Here is a 23,854-nt window from a genome sequence, read left to right as displayed (position 1 = left end):
CAAAAATAAAAAAATCCTATAATTTCTTCCACCTTATTTATTGAACATATTTAAGTAGCTTTGTCAACAAACTTTTGACCCAATAGAATAAAGTTTCTACAGCAAGTAGGAATCGTTAAAATTAATATTTGTATCACACATTCCCTGTAATAACATGAAATTTGAGAAAGCTTTTTGGTATTTCGACTAATACAGTAGATAATTAATGGTGAAAACATGTATCATCGCAAAGTGGCAAAATTTTCACAAATTGGTTCTGCCTGCATTTCCCATCAACTCTATAACAGCTAAAGAGTGTTGAAAGCTCTTCGGAAAATGATCCATTTAGAAACAGAATCTGAGTGGGAGGGGTAGTAAAAGAGATTTATGGTGTTACTATGAAACATTAAAAGCCAAATTAAATCTCAATGCAGTGGTATTGATGAATTATTCGTTGAAAGCTCTTGTACCGTTCACATTTTCAATGCTGGATGTGGGTGAAAAAAGGAACCACTCATACCGTTGTTCAAATTTCTCTGTATTTGGAGAAAGGCAATAAACAGTGAAATGGAAAATTAATGGATGTGCGGTGTATTTGTGGATTGAAAAGCTCATTCAATTTTGTTCTCTGATGTTAGCTTTTAAATACCATTTGATGGTTTGCCCGAAATTGACTTCATTCCATCATTTGTCATCACAAATTTCTTCCTACCCATCTTTCTTTTTTTCTTCATTCAATTTTCAAATAGCGAATTTTAAATATTTCCTAGGAAATTGCATAACCCAAAGTATGAGCTTCGTATTTTTATTGAAGGAAATTTAGTAAATTACTGCATCAGATTAAACAGTACTGCGGTAAAAATTGTCAGTAAAAATCAAATATTGCAAATAATAAGATAGATAGAGTATATAGTCAAATATTCTTGGCAAAGAGAAAATTAAGAAGTTATATAAACCATCTTGGCAACTTAAATAGATTAAAGTGATTTCTTAATATTTTACGTTTTATTGACTAAAATAAATTTTTTTACTGACCACAGATATTTTCTCTGACACGAAATATTTATTTTATTCTTTTAAATATTTGTCTGCTGAAATATTTTTAAAACTATCAAAAAATTTCAAACGATGTATTTTCTCCATAGGGGGAAGTGCGGCACTTTGAAAGTGAGGCACCTTTGAAATTGGGATTTTTCACCCATTTTTAAGTGGAGTTGAGCCATATTATAATGTAATTTAGCTTCTCAATCTGTTTGAGCTAAATTATATCACGATAAGGCCCACTTTTATTTAAAAATTGACGAAAAATCCCACTTTCAAAGATGGGATTTTTCCCTTATCACTCAGAAATTTCCACATATTCTTATTTTATTTTATACTCTTCTATATACAGTGGGACCTCGATAGAGTCAACTAATTATTTCCAGGCCTGTTGACTCCATTGGATTCGGTGACTCTAGCGGAGTCCGAAAAAAATCAATTAAAATGATTAAAATGTAAAATTTTGATATAAAGGGGTTTATAATTTATAAATTTAACACGATAGTAGAATTTTTCATTTACTTAACCCATAAATTCTACACCCTCTGGTCCAAAAAGGTCATATGTTTGGGCAAAAGTTGAAGATTAAGGAATGTTTTTATTATTAGTAAGTATCTTAAGTGAAAATTATCATCCATGTCATAATAATGAAGTACATCCACGATGTTAAGACAAGGAAATGGTGTCTTAAAGATTTCTTTTTTCACTTTTTTTTTAGAAGAGCTCCGGTGCATATTTAATTGCTGAAAATTTTGATGTAATTAACGTTAATAATTAGAATTTATTTTAAACTTTTATTGTATGAAAGAAGAGATTGATAATTGTTCTTTTCGTTATGACATAACTATAGCTCTAAACTTCACGAAAAGAGCAATAAAACCAATTTTTCCCATTTTCTTCCTGTTCTGAAAATGGGCGCTAAATGATTAGAGATATCTACTTGGAGTCTTCAGATGACCCCTAATAAGTCAACCTGGGGATTATTATTATTATAACCCTCATTTCCTCCCTACCCCTCTCGTTTCAGCACCAAAATCTTTTTTTTTGTGATTACAGGAAAACACGTCATACGGGATCATAGGGCTTAATCAAAAAAATCTTAAGACAAGAGAGAGCAGATAAGAGAACTTTCAATCGGTCAAAACGCTTAAAATCACGAAAAAACATTATTTTGTCGAATTTTGATTACATGGTTAATATACGAATTTTATCATAATATTGCTTTTTCTTGTGTTAAAAACGTTACATTAATACACCAAAACACTGATTTTAATTTCGAAAAAGTCATTCAATATTATTAGTTCAATAATAATGGAAAATTTGACTTTATCGGAGTCAATTTTGGTCCAAGTTGACTCTATCGGAGTCTGTAGAGTAAAAAAATAGCTGTTGACTCTATTGGAGATTGACTCTATCGAGGTCCCACTGTATTGACATATTCGTTTTTCTAATGAAATGATTATTCCAAAACAGTATAATAACTGTCTGTAATTTCATGTCCAAGTGACAAAAAAATACATAACCGTTTAAGGACGATGGGAAAACTGCTGTCCTAAAAAAGTTTTTTTCTATACGGCCTTTTAAATTTATGTTTTCCTCTAACAAATAATAAAAGTGATTTTTCTGATTACCAATTTTGACCCTCTTGTCCTTAAAGGGTAATGCAATTTTATGAAACTTATTTACCAAGTATTTATGAAATTGAACAAACTTGACAAACTTTGTAACCATTCCTTTCAATTTTATTGATGAATATATATTTAACTGAAACTTATTTAAACTTAAATTTTAAACATAATTAGTTTTTGAATTTAAATCATTCAAATTTATATCATATCAATTATTTTAAATCATTTTATAAATATTTTCTCATGTAAATTTACAATTTATTACTACTAAATTCTTTATTTTTATTCGAAAGCATCGTATTTTGAACTGATTTTTAAGAATTTTTTTTCTCCTCAAAACTTGTCAAAAGCAAGTTACGACATATGCTGATTTAACTGACGATATCATTTTCCTAGCATCCTAGAAAGAACCTTTAAATATGTTAAATATAAACATTTCAAAGTAACTTAAGCGAAATTCTAGAAATACGTCGGGATATGGCTTAAACGGCTTAAAATTTGTTTCCAGTGCAATTCACTTAGAAATTCATTTAGTAACTCAACTCATCAAATTTTCTAAATTTTGAACAGGGTGCGATGATTTTTTTACTTTATAAACCTTTAGTTTTTACCATGAATATTGAAAAATTTCACTTCTGACATGAAATTCATAGGGTAAGTGTGCCAAATTCCGACCAGCTTGCAATTCTGGCCACCTTTTTTGTTCCTCGAATTTCCATGAATTTTTAGTTTTTACATACTCTAGAGATTATACAATGCAAAAGAATAACAAAAAATGTAGCTTCGACAAACGAGATGACGTGAAAAAAGCATTGGATGAATTCCCGAAGGGCAATTAACTATTAGAATAAAGGTGGCCGAAATAGGGCATCAAAGCTACGTCTACATTTTTATTCATTTTAAAATGTATTAAGAATTGTTTTAAAGTAAATAAAGACGATAAACTGTCTATGAGGTTCTAGCACTGACTGAGAGAAATCCGAAAAAGTTAAAATAACATTCCGAAAATGTTAATTTTACCCTACATTATTGATCCAAAATCGGTGTAAATATTACCGTTTTTAGGTGAATTAGGGGTTAAAATAACCCTTTTTCATGTTAGTTTTACCCTTAAAAAGGTGTAAAATTAACATTAAAAATTGTTGATATATTTTTACACCTAAAAAGTGTTAAAGTTACGAGGAAAAAAAGTTAATCGCACCCTCTTTTTTTTCTCAGTGAAGGAACACTCCTTAACTAGAAGGAATGAAAAAAATCAATTTCTATTAAATATATTACATTTCAAACTTGAGACTTTAGCGCTTGCATGCAACTATGTCGAAATTTGGCACACTTACCCTATATAACTAATTTAAATATCGAGCATTTCTAAATCTCAGAATAGAGAAAAAGCTATATTTTATGTAAATCATTTGTTAGAAACAATTACAGTTCAGTCGGAACATACTGTGCATAATAAAATAGTTTGGGCGTGAACCTAAATGAAAATTGGTGTGGTATTGAACACTATTGAGGTGAAAATTGATTAAAAAGCTCCTTCCAGTTTTCCTTGTGGAAAATTCAATGACTTGGAATTATTATTGGTGTGTCGCTAGCGAAGAATACGAGGTACTGGGTGGAAAATGACGAATAGTCAATTTTCCAGTGTATATCGATATGTGGATTTGCCAGGTTCCAATAAAGAGAAAATTCCCATTGCGCTTTCTTTGGCTGAAAATTTATGAGCTCTTAGTGCATGACTCTCAGTACGATAAATCAACCATCCAGAAAGTGCAATGGGGAGAAGAATTCTTTCCCTCATACCCCATCAGCAAGGATTCCGTGGTAGATCTATATATTAAATAAATAGTTTGGAGACAGAATTGAGGAGGGGAATGGATGAAAATTCCATAGATAGAATCCTCATATTCACCCAGTGGAAAAGCTAAGTGGATGCTCCTCTTCTTCTGTAAACTGTGGAATTTTAGCATAAATGCAAATCAAGCAGATGATCTTTTCACACAGGCAAATTGCCCAAGTTTTGGAGTCACAAGAGAGCACAATTTGTTTTTGATACAACAATCAGCTAAGGCAGGAACGGCTTATGTGGGAAGAAATGCATCACTTTGTGCCACATTGTCTTGCAAATATCTGTCTCCAGACTATTCAAATTCCACCCACAACTTTGTGGTGGTACAAAAGACAGCCCAAAAGTTTGTCCCAAAAAGAGGGTTGAAAAACACCCCATGGGATTGTGCATATCAGTCACGCACATGGAGAATGGGGATGTTTGTCACCCACGGCGGAAAATTGCCATTTGTCCCCGTGAGGATCCCTGCAAAAACTGCCTTCACACTTTTCCCTTTCGACATGATAAGGCAATGTGACAAAAAGTCATGTGGGGAGCTCTCAATGGAGCTCCCAATTTTTTTTGCTTCACGCTTATTTTTATTTTTGCAGCTTGTAAACCAACCCCCTACTTTATGGGATACGATGGAAGTCGCTTGTCGATTGGTATTAACCTTCTCTGGTATTCTTTTTTTTTCGTTTTTTTGCACAACATCCCCCAGCTTTCGTCTTCCGGGAATAAAAGGGAGGCTTGATGGAAAATAGAGGCAGACAGCGAGCTTTTCAAGATATCCTCAACGACTTTTAGCTCAGAAATGTGGTGAAATTTTTAGGGGGAGATACAGTTTCCTTAAGTTGAGCTGAAAGTTTTATTGAACAGCTATATATGATAGGTCATTGACTTCTAGACTCTTTCAGTGGAGGTGGGTCTAGCCCTAAAAGTTACCAGAACACAGCCGATGACGATTGAATAACTTTCTCTAGAACCACTCACTGTCTCGCAAAGTTTTTCCATTTTGTCTTAAAAATTTCAACCTGCACCATTGAGTAGTTATAATGAAGAGTATAAGATCAAAGAGCACCTGTGCTAAAATACAGAATTATACAATGCAAATTTAATTTTATGTGCAGTATGCAATTTGTATAAAGAAAAAATAATGTTTCGCCGTATGTTTTTAGGTGTGATTCTTTCACTGAGAGAAATCCGAAAAAGTTAAAATAACATTCCGGAAATGTTTATTTTACCCTGCAGTATTGATCCAAAATCGGTGGAAATATTATGCTTTTTAGGTGTATTAGGGGTTAAAGTTACCCTTTTTCTTGTTAATAATACCCTTAAAGAGGTGTAAAATTAACATTTAAAAATGTTGATATATTTTTACACCTAAAAAGTGTTAAAGTTATGAGGAAGAAAAGTTAATCGCACAAACTTTTCTTTCTCAGTGTTCACTGAGAGAAATCCGAAAAAGTTAAAATAATATTCCGGAAATATTTATTTTACCCTGCAGTATTGATCCAAAATCGGTGTAAATATTATGCTTTTTATGTGTGTTAGGGGTTAAAGTAACCCTTTTTCATGTTAATTTTACCCTTAAAAAGGTGTAAAATTAACATTAAAAAATGTTGATATATTTTTACACCTAAAAGTGTTAAAGTCATGAGTAAAAAAAGTTAATCGCACCTCCGTTTTTTTCTCAGTGTTCTAATCACACCTATTTTATTTTTCCATACACCCGGGTTTATTTCTCGTGGAGGCTAAACAGTAGGAGATAGCGCCTTTATTCTTCCAGATATTGCATCATAAGTTAGGTGCTGGTTGTGAAATCATATTGTAGTGTATCTCAAATGTTTTGTTTAACTTTAATAAATTGAATTTTAATGCAACGAACATTACGAGAATGAATAATGCATACCGTAAATTAAAGTGATTTTGTCCTTCCGTGACATTACCGCCCTGTTCTTTGTATGTTTATTCTTTAATTATTATACTTAATGGTTATTACCAATCCGTCATATTAGATCGGATCAATGAAGATCATCTTCAAGTGCTAAAATTAAAGAAAATATGTGAAAAAGGGGGGATCAAAATCAATAGCATCTACTGTAATGCCCTAGACAGACTTACGGCTTAAGTTGAGAGATGACTTAGTGGGAAACTGATGGGAATGTAGTTAAATTATTATCGGCTTGAGTCGTATAGGTGTGTCCATGACATAGCTAATTAAGCTATAGCTTAATTAGCTATGTCTTAAATAGCTTAATTAGACACAACTACGACTTTTATTTATAAATATAAAGGGACAGATAATCCTAACCGGCTTATGTAGGTGAGATTCTTAACGTGAGCTAACTCGGAGTGCATGCAAATTCGATTTAGAGCTGAAATTGTGAGTCGCCATTCAGTTATCTTGAATCAAATTCGTGAAATTATACAAATTTTGTATTTAAACCAAAATATCAAGGATTTGGATGAACTGACAGAAAAGTGTTATATGGGTGAAATGTAGACCAGAATGTTCTCTATAATTTTGCCATAGAACATGATCTCATCGATTACTCAGAAGCCAAGATAAGCGAGGTTTTTTGTTTCTTAACTCGTTTTTTCATCCAGAGTGCCCCAAGTAAGTCATTTGTTGAACTTCAACTATATCAAAGAATTGTTGTATTTTGCGGGACTTTCCATTTAAACCCCTATTTTAAGTGTCTTGGTGGAGTAGAGGCAGTCAAATTGGCATCTGAGTGATTTCAAAGCGTTATTATGGGAAAAATCAATTTTTTCACACTTAAACGGCAAAATCGGAGTGATAGCGTAGTCTGAGCGGAAAATGATGTATGTACGAAATGTAGAGACAAATGTCCCCTACAATTATGTTGAAGTAATCATCAAAATCGGTTCAGCGACAGTCGAGATAATTGAGGTTATGTGATATTGAAATTGGTTTTTCGACTGTGGCGCCCCTGGTGTTGGTCCCACGAAGTTAAAATATTCTAGAAAGTTGTAGCATTTGGTGAGATCTTTCGTTTAAGCCCTCATTCATCAAAATCGGTCACATAGAACCGGAGATATGATTTTTTGAATTTCGTGAACTTTGACCTTTCATATCTCCGGTTCTATTGAAACCACAGCACGCATACGCACCATTTTGGAAACGTCCTAGACTGGACTACAACATACTAAAATTTCATTAACTTGCACAATGCCGTTTTTGAGAAAAGTGACTTTGAATTTCGATGAATTTTGACGCTATCACAGCGCCACCTGTGGTGACTTTTTGAACTTCCATCTGAAAGTTCTCATCGAGACGAAACCAAAAAGGTAAAATTTAGGTCGCTATGTTAATTAGAACCGGAGATAGAGGCCGGTCAATGTTCGAACTTTGACCCCTTATAGCTCGGGTCAGGGGTTATGGATCGACTTAAGGTTTTTTTTGTTTGATAGGTATAATCAACGGCTACAACATACTAAATTTTCAGCCCGATGCACAATGGAATTTTTGAGTTATTTAACTTTAAAAATTTAAAAATTTTCTTCTTAAAAAAAGCGCCCCTAGCGGTGGTTTTATGAACTTGCGATGTTAGAAGGGGAAGTGGCATTTCACGAGAGTTTTCAAAAAAGCCCTCACTTTTTAAATTCTGACAATTAGAACCGGAGTTATGGCCATTTTAAGAAATTTTTTTTGGACCCTTATAGCTCGGGTCAGGGGGGTCGGGGGACCTTAAGTTTGGTATTGATGGAAAGCTCTAAGGCCCAGCTATAACATACTAAAATTTGAGTCCGCTGAATGCCATAGGGGCGGAGCTATTGAGAAAACAAAAAAAGGGGGGTCTTCAAAATGGCGGAAGGAGGGGTGGGGGTGGGGGGTCTATGCACCAAGTTGCAATTTTCACCCGATATATAACCTTTGCCGAAAACCGCAAGTCGATATCTTTTTTAGTTTAGGAGCTATTAAGCTCCAAAGAGCGGCCGGCCGGCCGGCCGGCCGGGAACGTAACTTAGCCACATATCTATTCGGAATCAGGAAGTGGCGAAACACATTTTGGCCAAATTTGAGGTCGATCGGACGACATGAAATTTTGTTAGGATTATAGTAGGTGAGATTGTTAAGAATCTCACCTAATAATAGGTTTTTTTAGAATAACTATCAAGTCGACTAATTTAATGGTATGAAAACCGGATAGATATAAAAAAAGGGACAGATAATCCTAACCGGCTTATGTAGGTGAGATTCTTAACGTGAGCTAACTCGGAGTGCATGCAAATTCGATTTAGAGCTCAAATTGTGAGTCGCCATTCAGTTATCTTGAATCAAATTCGTGAAATTATACAAATTTTGTATTTAAACCAAAATATCAAGGATTTGGATGAACTGGCACAAAAGTGTTATATGGGTGAAATGTAGACCAGAATGTTCTCTATAATTTTCCCATAGAACATGATCTCATCGATTACTCAGAAGCCAAGATAATCGAGGTTTTTTGTTTCTTAACTTGTTTTTTCATCCAGAGTTCCCCAAGTAGTCATTTGTTGAACTTCAACTATATCAAAGAATTGTTGTATTTTGCGGGACTTTCCATTTAAACCCATATTTTAAGTGTCTTGGTGGAGTAGAGGCAGTCAAATTGGCATCTGAGTGATTTCAAAGCGTTATTATTGGAAAAATCAATTTTTTCACACTTAAATGGCAAAATCGGAGTGATAGCGTAGTCTGAGCGGAAAATGATGTATGGACGAAATGTAGAGACAAATGTCCTCTACAATTATGTCGAAGTAATCATCAAAATCGGTTCAGCTACAGTCGAGATAATTGAGGTTATGTGATATTGAAATTGGTTTTTCGACTGTGGCGCCCCTGGTGTTGGTCCCACGAAGTTCAAATATTCTAGAAAGTTGTAGCATTTGGTGAGATCTTTCGTTTAAGCCCTCATTCATCAAAATCGGTCACATAGAACCGGAGATATGATTTTTTGAATTTTGTGAACTTTGACCCCTCATATCTCCGGTTCTATTGAAACCACAGCGCACATACGCACCATTTTGGAAACGTCCTAGACTGGACTACAACATACTAAAATTTCATTAACTTGCACAATGCCGTTTTTGAGAAAAGTGACTTTGAATTTCGATGAATTTTTACACTATCACAGCGCCACCTGTGGTGACTTTTTGAACTTCCATCTGAAAGTGCTCATCGAGTCGAAACCAAAAAGGTATAATTTAGGTCGCTATGTTAATTAGAACCGGAGATAGAGGCCGGTCAATGTTCGAACTTTGACCCCTTATAGCTCGGGTCAGGGGTTATGGATCGACTTAAGATTTTTTTTGTTTGGTAGGTATAATCAACGGCTACAACATACTAAATTTTCAGCCCGATGCACAATGGAATTTTTGAGTTATTTAACTTTTAAGATTTAAAAATTTTCTTTTTAATAATAGCACCCCTAGCGGTGGTTTTATGAACTTGCGATGTTAGAAGGGGGAGTGGCATTTTACGAGAGCTTTCCAAAAAGCTCTCACTTTTTAAATTCTGACAATTAGAACCGGAGTTATGGCCATTTTAAGAAATTTTTTTTGGACCCTTATAGCTCGGGTCAGGGGGGTCGGGGGACCTTAAGTTTGGTATTGATGGAAAGCCCTAAGGCCCAGCTATAACATACTAAAAGTTGAGCCCGCTCGATGCCATAGGGGCTGAGCTATTGAGAAAACAAAAAAAGGGGGGTCTTCAAAATGGCGGAAGGAGGGGTGGGGGGTAGGGGGTCAATGCACCAAGTTGCAATTTTCACCCGATATATAACCTTTGCCGAAAACCGCAAGTCGATATCTTTTTTAGTTTAGGAGCTATTAAGCTTCAAAGAGCGGCCAGCCGGCCGGCCGGCCGGCCAGCCGGCCGGCCGGCCGGGAACGTAAAATAGCCACATATATATTCGTGATCAGGAAGTGCTGAAACACATTTTGGCCAAGTTTGAGGTCGATCGGACGACATGAAATTTTGTTAGGATTATAGTAGGTGAGATTGTTAAGAATCTCACCTAAATGTAGAGATCGGACCACTCTGAGGCAGGTTCGGAGGCCGAATCTAAACCTTTGGGAAAAATCGTCTATTTCTGAGCTAGCCCATGTATTGTAGGGTAAAGTGGTACTAGTTGGACAGTGCAGTGGCACAAATTGAACAATGCAATGGTACAATTTAGAAAGAACTTTTTGTCTTGATAAATTTAGTACTTCATTTTTATTTGTATATTTTTAATGCTTTAGTTTTATAATTTGGTTCCTTGTGCTTAAAAACAAATTTTGTACTGTATTTATCAAGAAAAAAACCATGTCCAATTTGTACCGGCGAATTGTCCAACTTGTAACACTAATTCCAAATTATATCACTTTACCCTATTGTATTGTATTGTATTTATTTGCCTTCATGTGTCTTGATAATAACCCCCCGTACCATGCGTCCGCCGCTGTCTCAGCGTTGGCGACCAGCCTCTAAAGTCAAACGGCGGAAATGCTTCTTCTCAGTCTGTATAATTTTTTGTCGTCTTAGATGATCTTTTGTGGTAAATGGCTTTCACTGGACATTGGAAGGAAGGAAACCACCACATAAGACACATTGAAGATACGAAAACAAGGCTAAAAGTTAGCCCGTGTTGTTGCCGTAGTGATAAAAAAAAATGTTTTCAACCCTCTCCGGTTCTCACAATATCGAATCCATCTCGACTTCAACAAAAAAAAGTCAGATTTGAATAAAACTTGCCAATGATAATTCTCTTAAACCGCTAAGGACGATTGGGTCACCGGTGATCCAAAAAACAAATTCCTACGACTATCTAAAGTTATGTTATGCTGTAAAAAGTCAGAAAAAAATGTCTAAGCCCTAATTTTGAACTTCTCGTCCTTTAAGGGTTAATAGAATAATACCCTACTGATATTTTTTAGTAGTGGTTCTTTATAATAACCTTACGTATAGTAATGCTGAAGTCCAGTTATTTCCGACGAATTCTAGAAAATTGAGAAAATTAGAAAAACATGAGATCAGATGGATTTATTTGCTATCAACTTTAACTTTATGACCTTATAAAACGCACGATTGAAAAAAAAGCGCGCGTTCAAATGAAAAACTTCAGACAAAAACTCACCTTTTTACCAACTCAAAGTCTCCTAAATGGATTTTTTCGATATTTTACGTTTTTACAATCTCAAGTTCATTTTTGACGTAAACATTGAAAAATTTTCACGAAGAATATTTTTGGATCTCAGAAGGAAAAAATAGATTCAACTGATCGAGGGTATTTTATTGGTGGATAACTCGGTTGGAACTGACACAATTTGCAACAGAGAAGCATTACATTCATATAAGATAGTACTAGTGAGACCTAAAGATTAGAAATTGTATAATAAACAAGCGACAGCATCATAGAAATAGCGAAATACTTCCCTAACAATATAATTGCAATTCTTCACCAATTGAAGCTCATCTCTTATATCCCCAAGATCATCACAAAATTTCAAAACAATTTACTCTTCTCACTGAATTTCAGTCTATTTGCTACGTTGAAGCATTCCAGAAACATCAGATTGGTCTTGGAACTACACAAAGCTCAATTTTGAAACTCTAATATGTACATCACTCAATTCTTTACCAATTAATTAAAATTCATTGATAAAAACAACTAAAATTGCCTTAATTTTATTTAAGAATTGTATAAGGTAACGTACCCTCTAGTCGGCCGGTATCTCAACTCGGCCAGTTGAATTATTTAACCAATTTTTTAACGTTTTATAGTCAACTCCTATGAAATTTTCACTGATTTACGTTATATGTAATATAATACACCTTATAATGTTAAATCGGTAAGACCATATTATAACAAATCTAAGTAAATTGAATAAATAGTCGCACTGGCCGAGTTGATAAACCGGCCGACTACAGGGTACTTTATCTTACCTAATTTTTATAAAAAAGTGGGAATTACCGATAACTCAAAGGAAAACAAAACATGTTTATTGATATTATAAATCAAGTGAAAATTTTCTTTAGCGAAAATTCCGAATTTATGGAAATTTTTTCAAGAAAATTTTCTTAATGTATGAAAGGATAATATCTTCACAAAAAATCTGTAAGCTTTAAAAATATACTTCATTCATTCTACTGAATATGTTTTAAGGATTCGCATAAAACTTTCCATTAATTTTTTTAATACAATTTCAATAATTTTGGATGATTTGAGTACTGAAAAAATCGCTAAACCGTCCCAAGTAAAAAACAATAAGTAACCAGTTATATAAACTTCTTTTAAAGTTGTGGCCTTTGAAAGGTAAAGGCTGACATAACACGGTTAAAAAATTAAACGTTTTTAAATATGTTGTATTCAACTTTGTCTTAACCTTTATCAAGTTTGTTCACAAACCGAATTAACAATTTAAGAATCTCATCTCCCATGAACTCTAACAAGCTTATCACTAGCACTTGATGATTCTGTCGCTTGTTTATTATACAATTCCTAATCTTTAGATCTCACTAGCACTATCTCATAAGAACACGATGCTTCTCTGTTGCAAATTGTGTCAGTTCCAATCGAGTTATCCACCAAGAAAATACTCAGTGGATCAGCTAAATCCCGTTTTCCGAAAACCCAAAAGGTTCTTAATCAAAATTTCTCACTATTCCACGTGAAAAATGAATTTCAATCTTCATAATATCGAACAAATCCGTTTAGAAGATTCTGAATTGGCAGAAAAGGTAAGTTTTGTCTCTCTTATTTCTTTTTTTTTATTTAAGCGCGACCACTTTTCCCATCGTGCCTTTTAACAAGGTCACAAAGTCAAAGTTGATAGCAAAATCCATCTGATATTGCAATTTTCTCATTTTTTTTTTGTCTTCCAAAGATCAACTATGAATTGCAACAACTCATCCTAAAACCAGAACAGCTTCAAGAAGTTGCTAGGATTTTTGAAGAGGAAATGGATTTAGCTCTTGCGGAAAAACCTTCATCTCTGCAGATGGAGAATACCTATGTACCAGAATTGCCAAATGGACGAGGTTAGTAAATAAATTTTCACACTTAAACGATTATATCTGGAATTACATTAGTCTGACAGAAAAATGTTAAATGGGTGGAGTCAAGGGCATGACATTTCCCATATTTTCCATTTATTTGTGATCGTTCCATGAAACTCTTGAGTTCAAGGACCGCTATTTGTTATTGCAGGGTAAATTAGTAATAATTAGAAATACTAAATTAAAGACAAGTTATAATATTCATGAGCTTTCCAAAAGCCCTAATTTGTCTACTAAAGGGCTTTTATAGATATCACATGAAATGCATATTAACGGAGAAAAGATATGGCAAAGTGTTCCAGCTTTGCGGAATAATCGAACTCACGAAATAGAACTATCCGTGGATATTATTTTTACGTTTTTTGTGTAATGGCCTCTACACACTGGAGAAATTTAGGTCCATATTTAAGAGTTTTGCCTAGACAAGCGTAAGGAATTTGCTTTAATATGGACATAAATTTCTCTATAGTGTATAGAGGCTATAGGGTAAGTGTGCCAAATTTCGGCACAGTTGCATGTAAGCGTCAAAGTCCCAAGTTTGAAATGTAATAATTTTTTAATTCAAATTTATTTTTTTATTCCTTCTTCTGAAAGAGTGTTGCTTGACACCTTGTAAACAGTTCCCGTGTAAACATTTTACGTTTTCCCGTAAAATGTAGTGTAGACATAGCTTTGGTGCCCTATTTCGGCCACCTTCATTCTCATAGTTCCTTGTCCTTCGGGAATTCTTCCAATATCTTTTTCACGTCATCTCGTTTGTCGAAGCTACATTTTTTGTTATTCTTTTGCATTGTATAATCTCTAGAGTACGTAAAATCTAAAAGTTCAAGGAAATTTGAGGAACAAAAAAGGTGGCCGAAATTGCAAGCTGGCCGGAATTTGGCACACTTACCCTAAATCAGTTTATTAACGATTAAAGTCATTCACAAATCCGAAAAAAATCTGAAATTAGAGAATTAGCTAAGAAGTATACATTTTAGAATGTTCTTGTAATTAGTAAAATACCTACGCTCGAATAAGAAGGATTATTGGAAAAAAATAAATAAATTACGGTTAGGGGAAAGCACACTACCTTCGAACGATTTATGCTTCGCACAAATCATTTTTTTTTTCAATGTGTTATAAATGAATTTGGCCCATTATTATATAATATTTCAATACTTAGTGCAATTCCTCAAATATTCAGAAATGAGATATAGGTAAAATCCACAAGGAATATAGAGAAAAATTGAATTGTCCGAATGTAGCGCGCTTTCCCCTACTTGACAAATTCATTAACGATTGCGACTGATATAGGCGGTTTAGAAATGTCAAGACCTTTCCAAAAAATCCAGATTTTACCAAGTTGGTTAAAAGATTTAGCACTCCAAAGTCATTGATCTTTGACCTTCAATAATTCAAAATGGCGATTTTTCTGGTGAGGTTTAGACGAAATGTTCGCCTAAGCTGCTTCTAAGATAGGTCCGAGATAATGTCAACTCAGGTAAGGTTATCAAAGATCGGAAGATAATATCTCTTACTGTTTGACCTTTAGCTCGGGAACAAACTTACGGTCAAGTAAAATAATAATTCCCGAAAAAGTTGATTAAATATCGTTACTTAACCAATTTATTACCGATGAAGACCAATGCAACTGGATTCGAAATTTCAGTACCTTTCCAAAAAATGCAAATTCAACCAAATCGGTTAAAAGAGCTCTCCAAAGTGATTGACTTTTGACCATCAATAATTAAAAATAGCGATTTTCCAGTCATAGATATGTTTGGACGAAACGTTGGCCTACGATACCTCAAAAGAATATCCGTAAAAGAAATCTATAGTGCCGTTTTCGAAATTAACCAAAATATATGGTTTTAGTGAGGTTAAGGAGGTTAAGGGGAGCACAGAAGACTGGAAGATGATATCTTCTACCGTTTAACCCATTCCTTGCCATTGTATTATACGTCATACGCAAATTGAATGACTAGATGATTTATTCCTGGGAAATATTTATCCGAATAGATGTCGGGAATGGATTTTTAGTAACTTTAGTTCTTTAATTACTTGGGAAAAATAGTCCGACAGAGATGAAAATACATTTTGTTATTGTTTTCTTGCTTTGCGGAAGGTCATGCAAAATTTTTGCTCAAAACGGCGGACGGAAAAAACTACATCCCGTCGAATTTGTTGAAATTGGTCCCTTTCCTTTTTCCTGATTTGAATTCTAGTTCGAATTCTAGCTCTAGTTGGAATGGAGTCATTGGTTACGAAATAGGCTCTCTAAAGTTTTCTTAACCTTTGACCTTGAAAACTGTCCTTGACCTTGAAAAAGGGAATAACAGAAGTACTTTACACTGTTTTATCACAATTTTTAAGATTTCAAAAGACAGCTTTACCGTATTTTGCTCAAAACGGCGGACGGAAAAAACGACATCCCGTCGAATTTGTTAAAATTAGTCCCTTTCCTTTTTCCTGATTTAAATTCTAGTTCGAATTCTAGCTCTAGTTGGAATGGAGTCATCGGTTACAAAATAGACTCTCTAAAGTCTTCTTAACCTTCGACCTTGAAAACCGTCCTTGACCTTGAAAAAGGGAATAAAAGCAGTACTTTACACGGTTTTTTTTTCACAATTTTTAAGATTTCAAAAGACAGCTTTACCGTATTTTGCTCAAAACGGCGGACAGAAAAAACGACATCCCGTCGAATTTGTTAAAATTAGTCCCTTTCCTTTTTCCTGATTTAAATTGTAGTTCGATTTCTAGCTCTAGTTGGAATGGAGTCATTGGTTACGAAATAAGCTGTCTAAAGTCTTCTTAACCTTTGACCTTGAAAACTGTCCTTGACCTTGAAAAAGGGAATAAAAGCAGTACTTTACACGGTTTTTTTCACAATTTTTAAGATTTCAAAAGACAGCTTTACCGTATTTTTATTTCAGAAACTGGAAAGTACCTAGCGTTGGATCTGGGTGGAACAAACTTCCGGGTATTGCTGTTGGAGCTGGTAGATGGCGTTGGGGTACGCGAGGAGGTAGAACATTTTGTGATATCAGATGAAATTCGCCTTGGTGAGGGCGTAGCACTATTTGATCGATTAGCTGAATGCTTAGAAAGCTTTATAATGAGGTTAGGATTGACAGATGAACGTCTAGCTCTTGGATTTACCTTTTCATTTCCTATGAAGCATCATGGAATAGCATCGGGGACATTGGTGACGTGGACAAAAAGTTTCAATTGTGCCAATGTCGAGGGAAAATGCGCTGTAAAGTTACTCAGAGAAGCCATTGCACGGCGGCAGAAATGTCAAATGGTTGACGTTGTGGCCATTGTGAACGATACGACGGGAACACTGATGCAGGGAGCATTGGTGGAATCGAGGACGAGAATTGGAATGATTTTGGGTACAGGATCGAATGCTTGCTTTATGGAAGCTGCCTCGAGAGTGCAGCATTGGGAAACGACGCATGCAGACATTCAAAATGTCGCCGTTGACATTGAGTGGGGAGCTTTCGGTGACAATGGCCGCATTGATTTCATCAAGACGCCATTTGACATAGCCGTAGATGCAGAATCTCTTCTAAAGGGCTCATTTACCTTCGAAAAGTACATTGGGGGCAAGTATCTTGGTGAAGTGTTTCGTGTTATTTGTCATCATCTGATCCAGCAGAAGTCGCTGCTGTCAAATGCAAATCCTGATAAATTTCCCAAAACTTGGCAATTCCCAACGACAAATATTTCCCAAATCGAGCTGGACAACCTTGAAGGTTCTTCCCACCGTACTTGTGGTATCCTCCGGGATGCTGGATTCTTTGAATCTGAGTGCACAGCTGCTGATATTGCGATTTTGCAACATGTGGCAGCAGTTGTGAGCTCCAGGGCTAGTCAACTAGTAGCTGTATGCCTTGGGGTGCTGTTGAAGCGCATCAATGAGTCCCAGGAGACAGTTATAGCAGTCGATGGATCTCTCTACAAGCACCATCCACGCCTTCGTGGATGGATTGAGGGGCATCTGAGGCAGATGTGCCCCCAACATCCCTTCAGACTTCATCTGGCACTAGATGGCAGTGGCAAGGGAGCAGCTCTAGTAGCAGCCATTGCTGATAGACTAGCCAAAAGACAGTAAAACAGGGATGAGCTTGAAACTAAAAACCAAAGTTAATTTAAGGATAGGGTGAAATAATCACTTGTAGCCACTTCTAGGAAAATGTGAAAATATTTTAATTATAACTGGTGAACCCTCGTATAAAAATAATTCAAATGTGACCCAAAGTTTCTTAAATAAATTGGCACTAGACATGTCAACAATTGGTCCTGCAATTTAATGTTGGACTACTTAAAAAACTGATTTAAATTATCAATGCAAAAATAAGCACTTCGTCGCCACTTTTTACCACTCTTCGCCACATTTTATAACCACTTCTCGCCACTTACTTGAAATAATCCAAACTCGATTACTTTGGGCAATAAATGAATACATTCAGCATTGTTTTTTCCTGATTATCAACCTTTTCTTACTCACTTTAAATGATTTTTCTCACCTTTATTTGACAAATAAATTTATTAGACTATTGCAGAAAATGGACAATGAAATTTTGACAACTAATCTACGTACACTGAGAGAAATCCGAAAAAGTTAAAATAACATTCCGGAAATGTTAATTTTACCCTGCAGTATTGATCCAAAATTGGTGTAAATATTACCCTTTTTAGGTGTATTAGGGGTTAAAGTTACCCTTTTTCATGTTAATTTTACCATTAAAAAGGTATAAAATTAACATTAAAAAATGTTGATATATTTTTACACATAAAAAGTGTTAAAGTTATAAGGGAAACAAGTTAATCGCACCCTCTTTTTTCTCAGTTGTAGTGAAGTGTAGCCTATTGCAAAGTAATAGTAAAATCAATGGTGGTAAAATCAATTTCAAAACATGACCGACCACTTTCGTCAATGCCTAATTTTTACATAAAAATAATTTAAAATGAAATATGACTAAGTTAATAAAAATTTTATTTGTTCTACGAGTGTATAGTTAAATATTTATCAAGGTATTTCACCAAAATCCTAAATTTCGTTCTATGAAAATTTTATGACATCATTATTTGGTAAAAAGAAATTGAATTCAATGCACTTGATTAAAATATTACTCTCACAAAAAAATCATAATCTTTATTACAAAACAAATAATGTTTTCTCGACTCTTTACGTAGCAGCAGCACAAATACAAATAATTTTGCAGCTCATTTATTTCATAACTAATAAAAAATAGTGATTTCAATATAATTGGCGAAAGTTGGTTTAATTTAATTAGTGCTTTACTAATCCGTTTAATTTCAATATTTTCCAAGATCTTACTTATCTTGACAAAGATCTTGATAAATGCAAAGTTTGCTATAAAAAAAACATCTATAAAATTGAAGTCTTATTTTCGATAATTTAAGAATCTTTCCTGCTTAAATGTTTATTCTTTTCTTTATTCACTTTTTTAATTCAAACGAAAAAAATTTATTCTGTTAAATTAATAAACTAAAGTCTAATGGCGCTGGCACACCCTTTCAATTGAGTAAAATTCAATCCATTGAAATTTCACCTCTTTTTACTCTTTGAAACTTAAATCAGATATAGCAGTCTCTTTCTGTCAATGAAAATTTGAAATTGAAATTGAAAATTAAATTAATATTTCCATTTCCAATTGACAGAAAGAGGTAAATATATCTTATTTTAGTTTAAAAGAGTAAGAGGTAAAATTTCAATCGATTGAATTTTACTAAATTGAAAAGATGTGTCAGCGTCATAAAGAAAAAAACAATTTTTAAAATTTCTTTGCTTTCTTAACCAAGTATACATACGACAAATAAAAGGATACAGTTTTAAGATTTTGATATAGCAGAGTTTAGCAATAATATAATAACTTTCTACCAATTTCTGACTAAGGAGTGTTAAAGGCGAATGCCTAATTTCCAAAGTCAAAAAAAAAATTATAGCATTTAAGCAATCTAAGAATGCATCACAGAAATGTCGAAGACAATTCGAAATATTTTCGAAGATACAGACAAGAATTATGAGCTGCACATTTCTCGCCAATTAAGGACTGCTGTGATGAAATATAAGACACTCCAGCGAACTACTTATTAATCTACCATTTCCCAATAATTTTTTCCAAAAAACAAAACAAATATTTAAACACCATAAATACATATAAAAGCTATAAAAGTATAGGGGAAAGCTTTGATCGTACGCACATACGGTACCTTCGAACACTTCGTATTTCTTCAGCATTCACTTATGAATCTTATATATGGCTATATATTTCAATAGCTAGTCTTAAATACCATCTTTCCTGAAAAAATTGGGAGTCTAATCCTTTTTCCTAGTTTCAGGAAGCAAAAATTAAAAACAGGGCCAAAATTGTAATTTTGATGTTTAATACTTCATACGATTTCGCACAATTAATATCACTTTTCTTAAAAACGACTATCACAGGAGGTAGAGGGGTTATTAGGGTTTATATTTATGTAAAATCCTTTTGGGCTGAAGAAGGCCGCTTTTGTGGGTAGAAGAAATTTCACAAACTTGACTCACATTCATCGATCGCACATAGAAGGCACTGCTTCTTCGCACATTTTCTAGGAAACTTCATTTAAGATTCGATCTATAAAACTATTTTTCAAGCTTGCACAAACTGAATGTACAATGAAAGAATCACATCTACAATAAGCTCACACAGTTTACAAGTGGTTTTTGACAATCTTTGACATAACCTCACTTTTGTGTTCTGTTTCACGTTAAAGAAGAATAATATTGTCCGGAAGAGACTGTTTTGTGAACATTTTGGCCTGTTGATCTTCTGAAGCTCAATCTCTGTGCTAAATCCCGATTCCTGTAGCTGTAGGGACACAGAAATCTTCAATGAAGCGCATTGAAACGTTTTGAGTATATCCGGCTCTGAAGAGGAATGGTGGAATTTTCTGCGGTCTTCTCGCTTGTCGAGTTTTGACAATTTTTAGCTTTAAAAACTTATTGATTAGTGTAAATTTCGTGATATTCGGACTTTTCAAGAAAGCATTCACCAGATTTAGCGTTTCCAAAATGAAATTCCCATGGAATCAAGCAAAAAAGTGGTTTTTAGTGTCATGAAAACATCTCTCAGAAAAGTTCCAAAAAAAGTGATATTAAAGCGTTTTATTCCTTATAAAAACGGTTTAATCAAGTAGAATAGAGTTCCCTTCAAACAATGATATGCAACTTTTAGTGTCCGGTGCAAAATTTAAAATAAAAAAATAGGGTGTTCAATGATGACATGAATCGTGTGCGAAGATGGAAACTTGATTGAACTTTCGCACAAATCGCCATTAAATTTTCATTTTCCTTTAGAGGAAAATCTGAAGATTTCCTGGGATTATCTGAGGTGGGATTATGAGCCCTATAAGTAAGAGATTTTTTTGTATAGTTGGAGAATGGATACGGTTTGCGTGGTAGTCAGAAAAAATCACTGAACTTGAACATCATTTTTGTGTGCGAAAATTCAAAGCCTCCCCCTAGCAACAATATTTCATGTACCTTGGTTATCTCCTTCTTTTCCAAGAAAATGGCCACAAAGCCTAATTTTGGATGTCCTGATTCAGACTCCCCCCTTAAGTAACTCGTAACTAAACAGAAATTTCAAGTAAACCCTAAAAAAAATTTAATATGCTAATGAGAATTATTTAAAATTTTGTACGTTATATTAAAATGTATTTTTAATTTGAAAAAAGCCTATTAGAAGAAATATCTGTAGGATTGAATAGTTTCTGCTAATTCGGATAATTCTTTATCAGTTTGTCTTGTTAGTCATTTTCGTAAAGACTCAATATCTCCGGTATTAAAGATTAAAGAGATGAGCAATTGATCGCCCCTTGTCAAGAAGTCACCCCCTTATATAGAAACATCAGCGTAAAAGTCGCTGTCAGGAGGTCTTTTGGCGTAGCCTGGTATTTTGTGCGAAAGAAGAAAAGGGCTAATGGTATTTGGGGGATGTTCATGGGGATTGAGGAAAAAATTTCCCAACACAAGAATCTACCAACACATTCACCCCGAATAGGATTATCGAGCACATATAGTGCGACAGTTACCCCAGGTTGATGATTCCATGAGATAAGAAGGATGATGTCTTGTGGAAGGATGACTTTTTCTCAATAACTTGTCTTCTAATTCCATAATCTGTTTTCTCCCACACTTCCTTCGGACCCTTCCTTTACTTCCACAAAAGCTAAAGGGGGTGTACAAGATGATGAGGAAGAAAACACATTAGTACGCTTGAGCTTTTTGTTCGTTGCACCAAATGTGAAAAAGTCGAGTAAATTTCAAAAGCTCTATCCGGGCACAACATAGTAGCATTCATCAGACATCGTGGAAATGTTCAGAGCCAGAAAAATGCTGAGTGGTTGAAAAAGAAGGTAATTACCATCAATCAAATTTGCTTTTTCGCAAAACTTTTCGACTCAAAACGAAATATTCCCAAAAGCGTAGTGTTGTCGGAAAAAGTCATAAAAGTGTATTCAAGCGTCAAAATACTATAATAGCAAGTTGAAAAGTTCTATACCCAAAAGCATTTTGTCCGTTTTATTGCATTGCATGAGACATTAATAAAATTTTCTAACTATTGTTAATTGGAGAGTGTGCCGTGTGGACTCTATGCCCATGACTTTTCTGCTGACATCAACAATAAATTTCATGGAGGAAACTTTCCACACACAATTGAGCTTTTTAATGCTTCTGACTCGGTTTCATCCTCCCCAAATGGCCATCGTAGAGTTGGTAGGAAATTGGGACGCTTTCCATCTAGATAATCTATTGATGTGACTTTGCGAAATCGTAAAAATGTCCAAAAGAGGAAGAATTTTAAGGAGAAATTGTTCCAGTAGGATTTTAAGTCAACCTCTTTGAAGACTATTCCAAGATAAAAGGTTAAGAAAACTTATTACCAGTCTTACTTCAGAAGATTAATGATTCACTGATATGAAAATAATTGCAATTTACTTCATTAAAATTTATAAGTTGTGTCAGTGAATTTATAACAAAATAGCATAAACAAATAAAATTTTTACAGGTTGCTGTTCAAAAGATGCGAAAGTGTCACGAATTTAGTAAAAAATGTTATATTGCATGAGATATTTGGTAGGGGAAAACGCGCTGCCTTCGGACGATTTATGTTTCGCACAAATCATTTTTCTCAATGTGCTATAAATGAATTTGGCCCATTATAATATTATATTTTAATAGCTAGTCCAATGTCTCAAATTTTCAGAAAAGAATTGTGGGTGAAATCCATAAGGAACATAGAGAAAAAATTGAATTGTCTGAAGCTTGAGTCGTCCGAAGGTAGCACGCTTTCCCCTATTGTCCTTTTGTTAATTCTTTTTCATTTTCAACCCCTTATCCCTATTGGAGTCGCGGGACATTTGTTAATTTTTGTTAATTAATTAATTTTTGTTAATTCTTTTCTAAAGAAATATCGTTTAATTAATCTTTTTTTAAATTAATTTAGTGAATTTGACGCATTTGATTTCTCTCATGAAAATAGCTCGTTGAACAGGTTAGTATTTTTTTTTAATTTGCATTAAGCTAATCGTCTTTATTGTGCTAAACTGTCTTTGGAATATTTTCAAGGTTTGCTACAGGAATAAGTATAAATCATCTTAAAAACCTATAGGGGGTGGTGGGGCGAACTTGAGCTGTGGGGCTACATTGTTATACGTTTTTTCGCATATTTCTAATGAAAACTGGGTTTTAACATGATGCAATTTAGATATACAAAATCTATTTGGATCTAAATAAAATAATTGTAAAGCCCAGCTTCATTTAGATATAGGCGAAAAAGTCGTATAACAATCGAGATCTACACCTCAAAGTAGCCCCGCCTCCCCCTAATCTTGTAATTCATTATTTATGACAGAAAGACAGAAATTAAACAAGAAAAATTCTTTAAAAACTTAATGACTAAACAAATGGAAAAAATTAAAGAATATTAAACTAAATTAAATTAAAGAAACTTAACACTAAATTTTATATGCAAAACTAATTTATACGTTTTTGGCAAAAAGGGGTGGCAAAGTGTCCCAGGCTTTGCGAAACGCTCGAACTCGTGACTTTTAGATGCTATTCCTCAAAAGCACTTTAGCATCATTTACCAGTTATCGGTTCTCAACCGATTTAAACCGATTTGTAAATTACTCGAAAGATCCCACAAAATGATTCTAAGAGTAATAAAATTGATTTTCTGACAAAAATTACTTATCGGCTCATAGCCAGTTCATTACCGATTCACAACCGATTTGAACCGATTTATAAACCACTCAAAGCATTGCCCAAAATAA

General features: G+C 34.3%; 1 protein-coding gene and 1 long non-coding RNA gene across 3 annotated transcripts in view; one reads left to right on the top strand and one right to left on the bottom strand.

Moving 5' to 3' along the window:
- Positions 1 to 23,854, bottom strand: part of LOC129803483 (uncharacterized) — an 81,913-nt gene that overhangs the window by 6,280 nt on the left and 51,779 nt on the right. The gene's annotated exons all lie outside the window — the stretch shown is intronic.
- LOC129803482 (hexokinase-2-like) lies at positions 12,988 to 17,803 on the top strand. Its single transcript, XM_055850076.1, has 3 exons — positions 12,988 to 13,207; positions 13,354 to 13,507; positions 16,441 to 17,803. The coding sequence occupies exons 1-3, from the start codon at positions 13,145 to 13,147 to the stop codon at positions 17,622 to 17,624; spliced, it is 1,401 nt and encodes a 466-aa protein (XP_055706051.1). The 5' UTR covers positions 12,988 to 13,144; the 3' UTR covers positions 17,625 to 17,803.

The sequence above is a fragment of the Phlebotomus papatasi genome, chromosome 2 (assembly GCF_024763615.1).
Source record: "Phlebotomus papatasi isolate M1 chromosome 2, Ppap_2.1, whole genome shotgun sequence".
In the NCBI taxonomy this organism is placed as follows: domain Eukaryota; kingdom Metazoa; phylum Arthropoda; class Insecta; order Diptera; family Psychodidae; genus Phlebotomus; species Phlebotomus papatasi.
The sequence above is the reverse complement of the archived record's forward strand: the minus strand, read 5'-3'. Positions and strand labels throughout refer to the sequence as shown.

Coding starts and splice junctions, on each gene's coding strand:
- LOC129803482 (XM_055850076.1), top strand. CDS start 13,145: ATGAATTTCAATCTTCATAATATCGAACAAATCCGTTTAGAAGATTCT. Junction 13,208..13,353: donor ATTCTGAATTGGCAGAAAAG/GTAAGTTTTGTC, acceptor TGTCTTCCAAAG/ATCAACTATGAATTGCAACA. Junction 13,508..16,440: donor AGAATTGCCAAATGGACGAG/GTTAGTAAATAA, acceptor TTTTTATTTCAG/AAACTGGAAAGTACCTAGCG.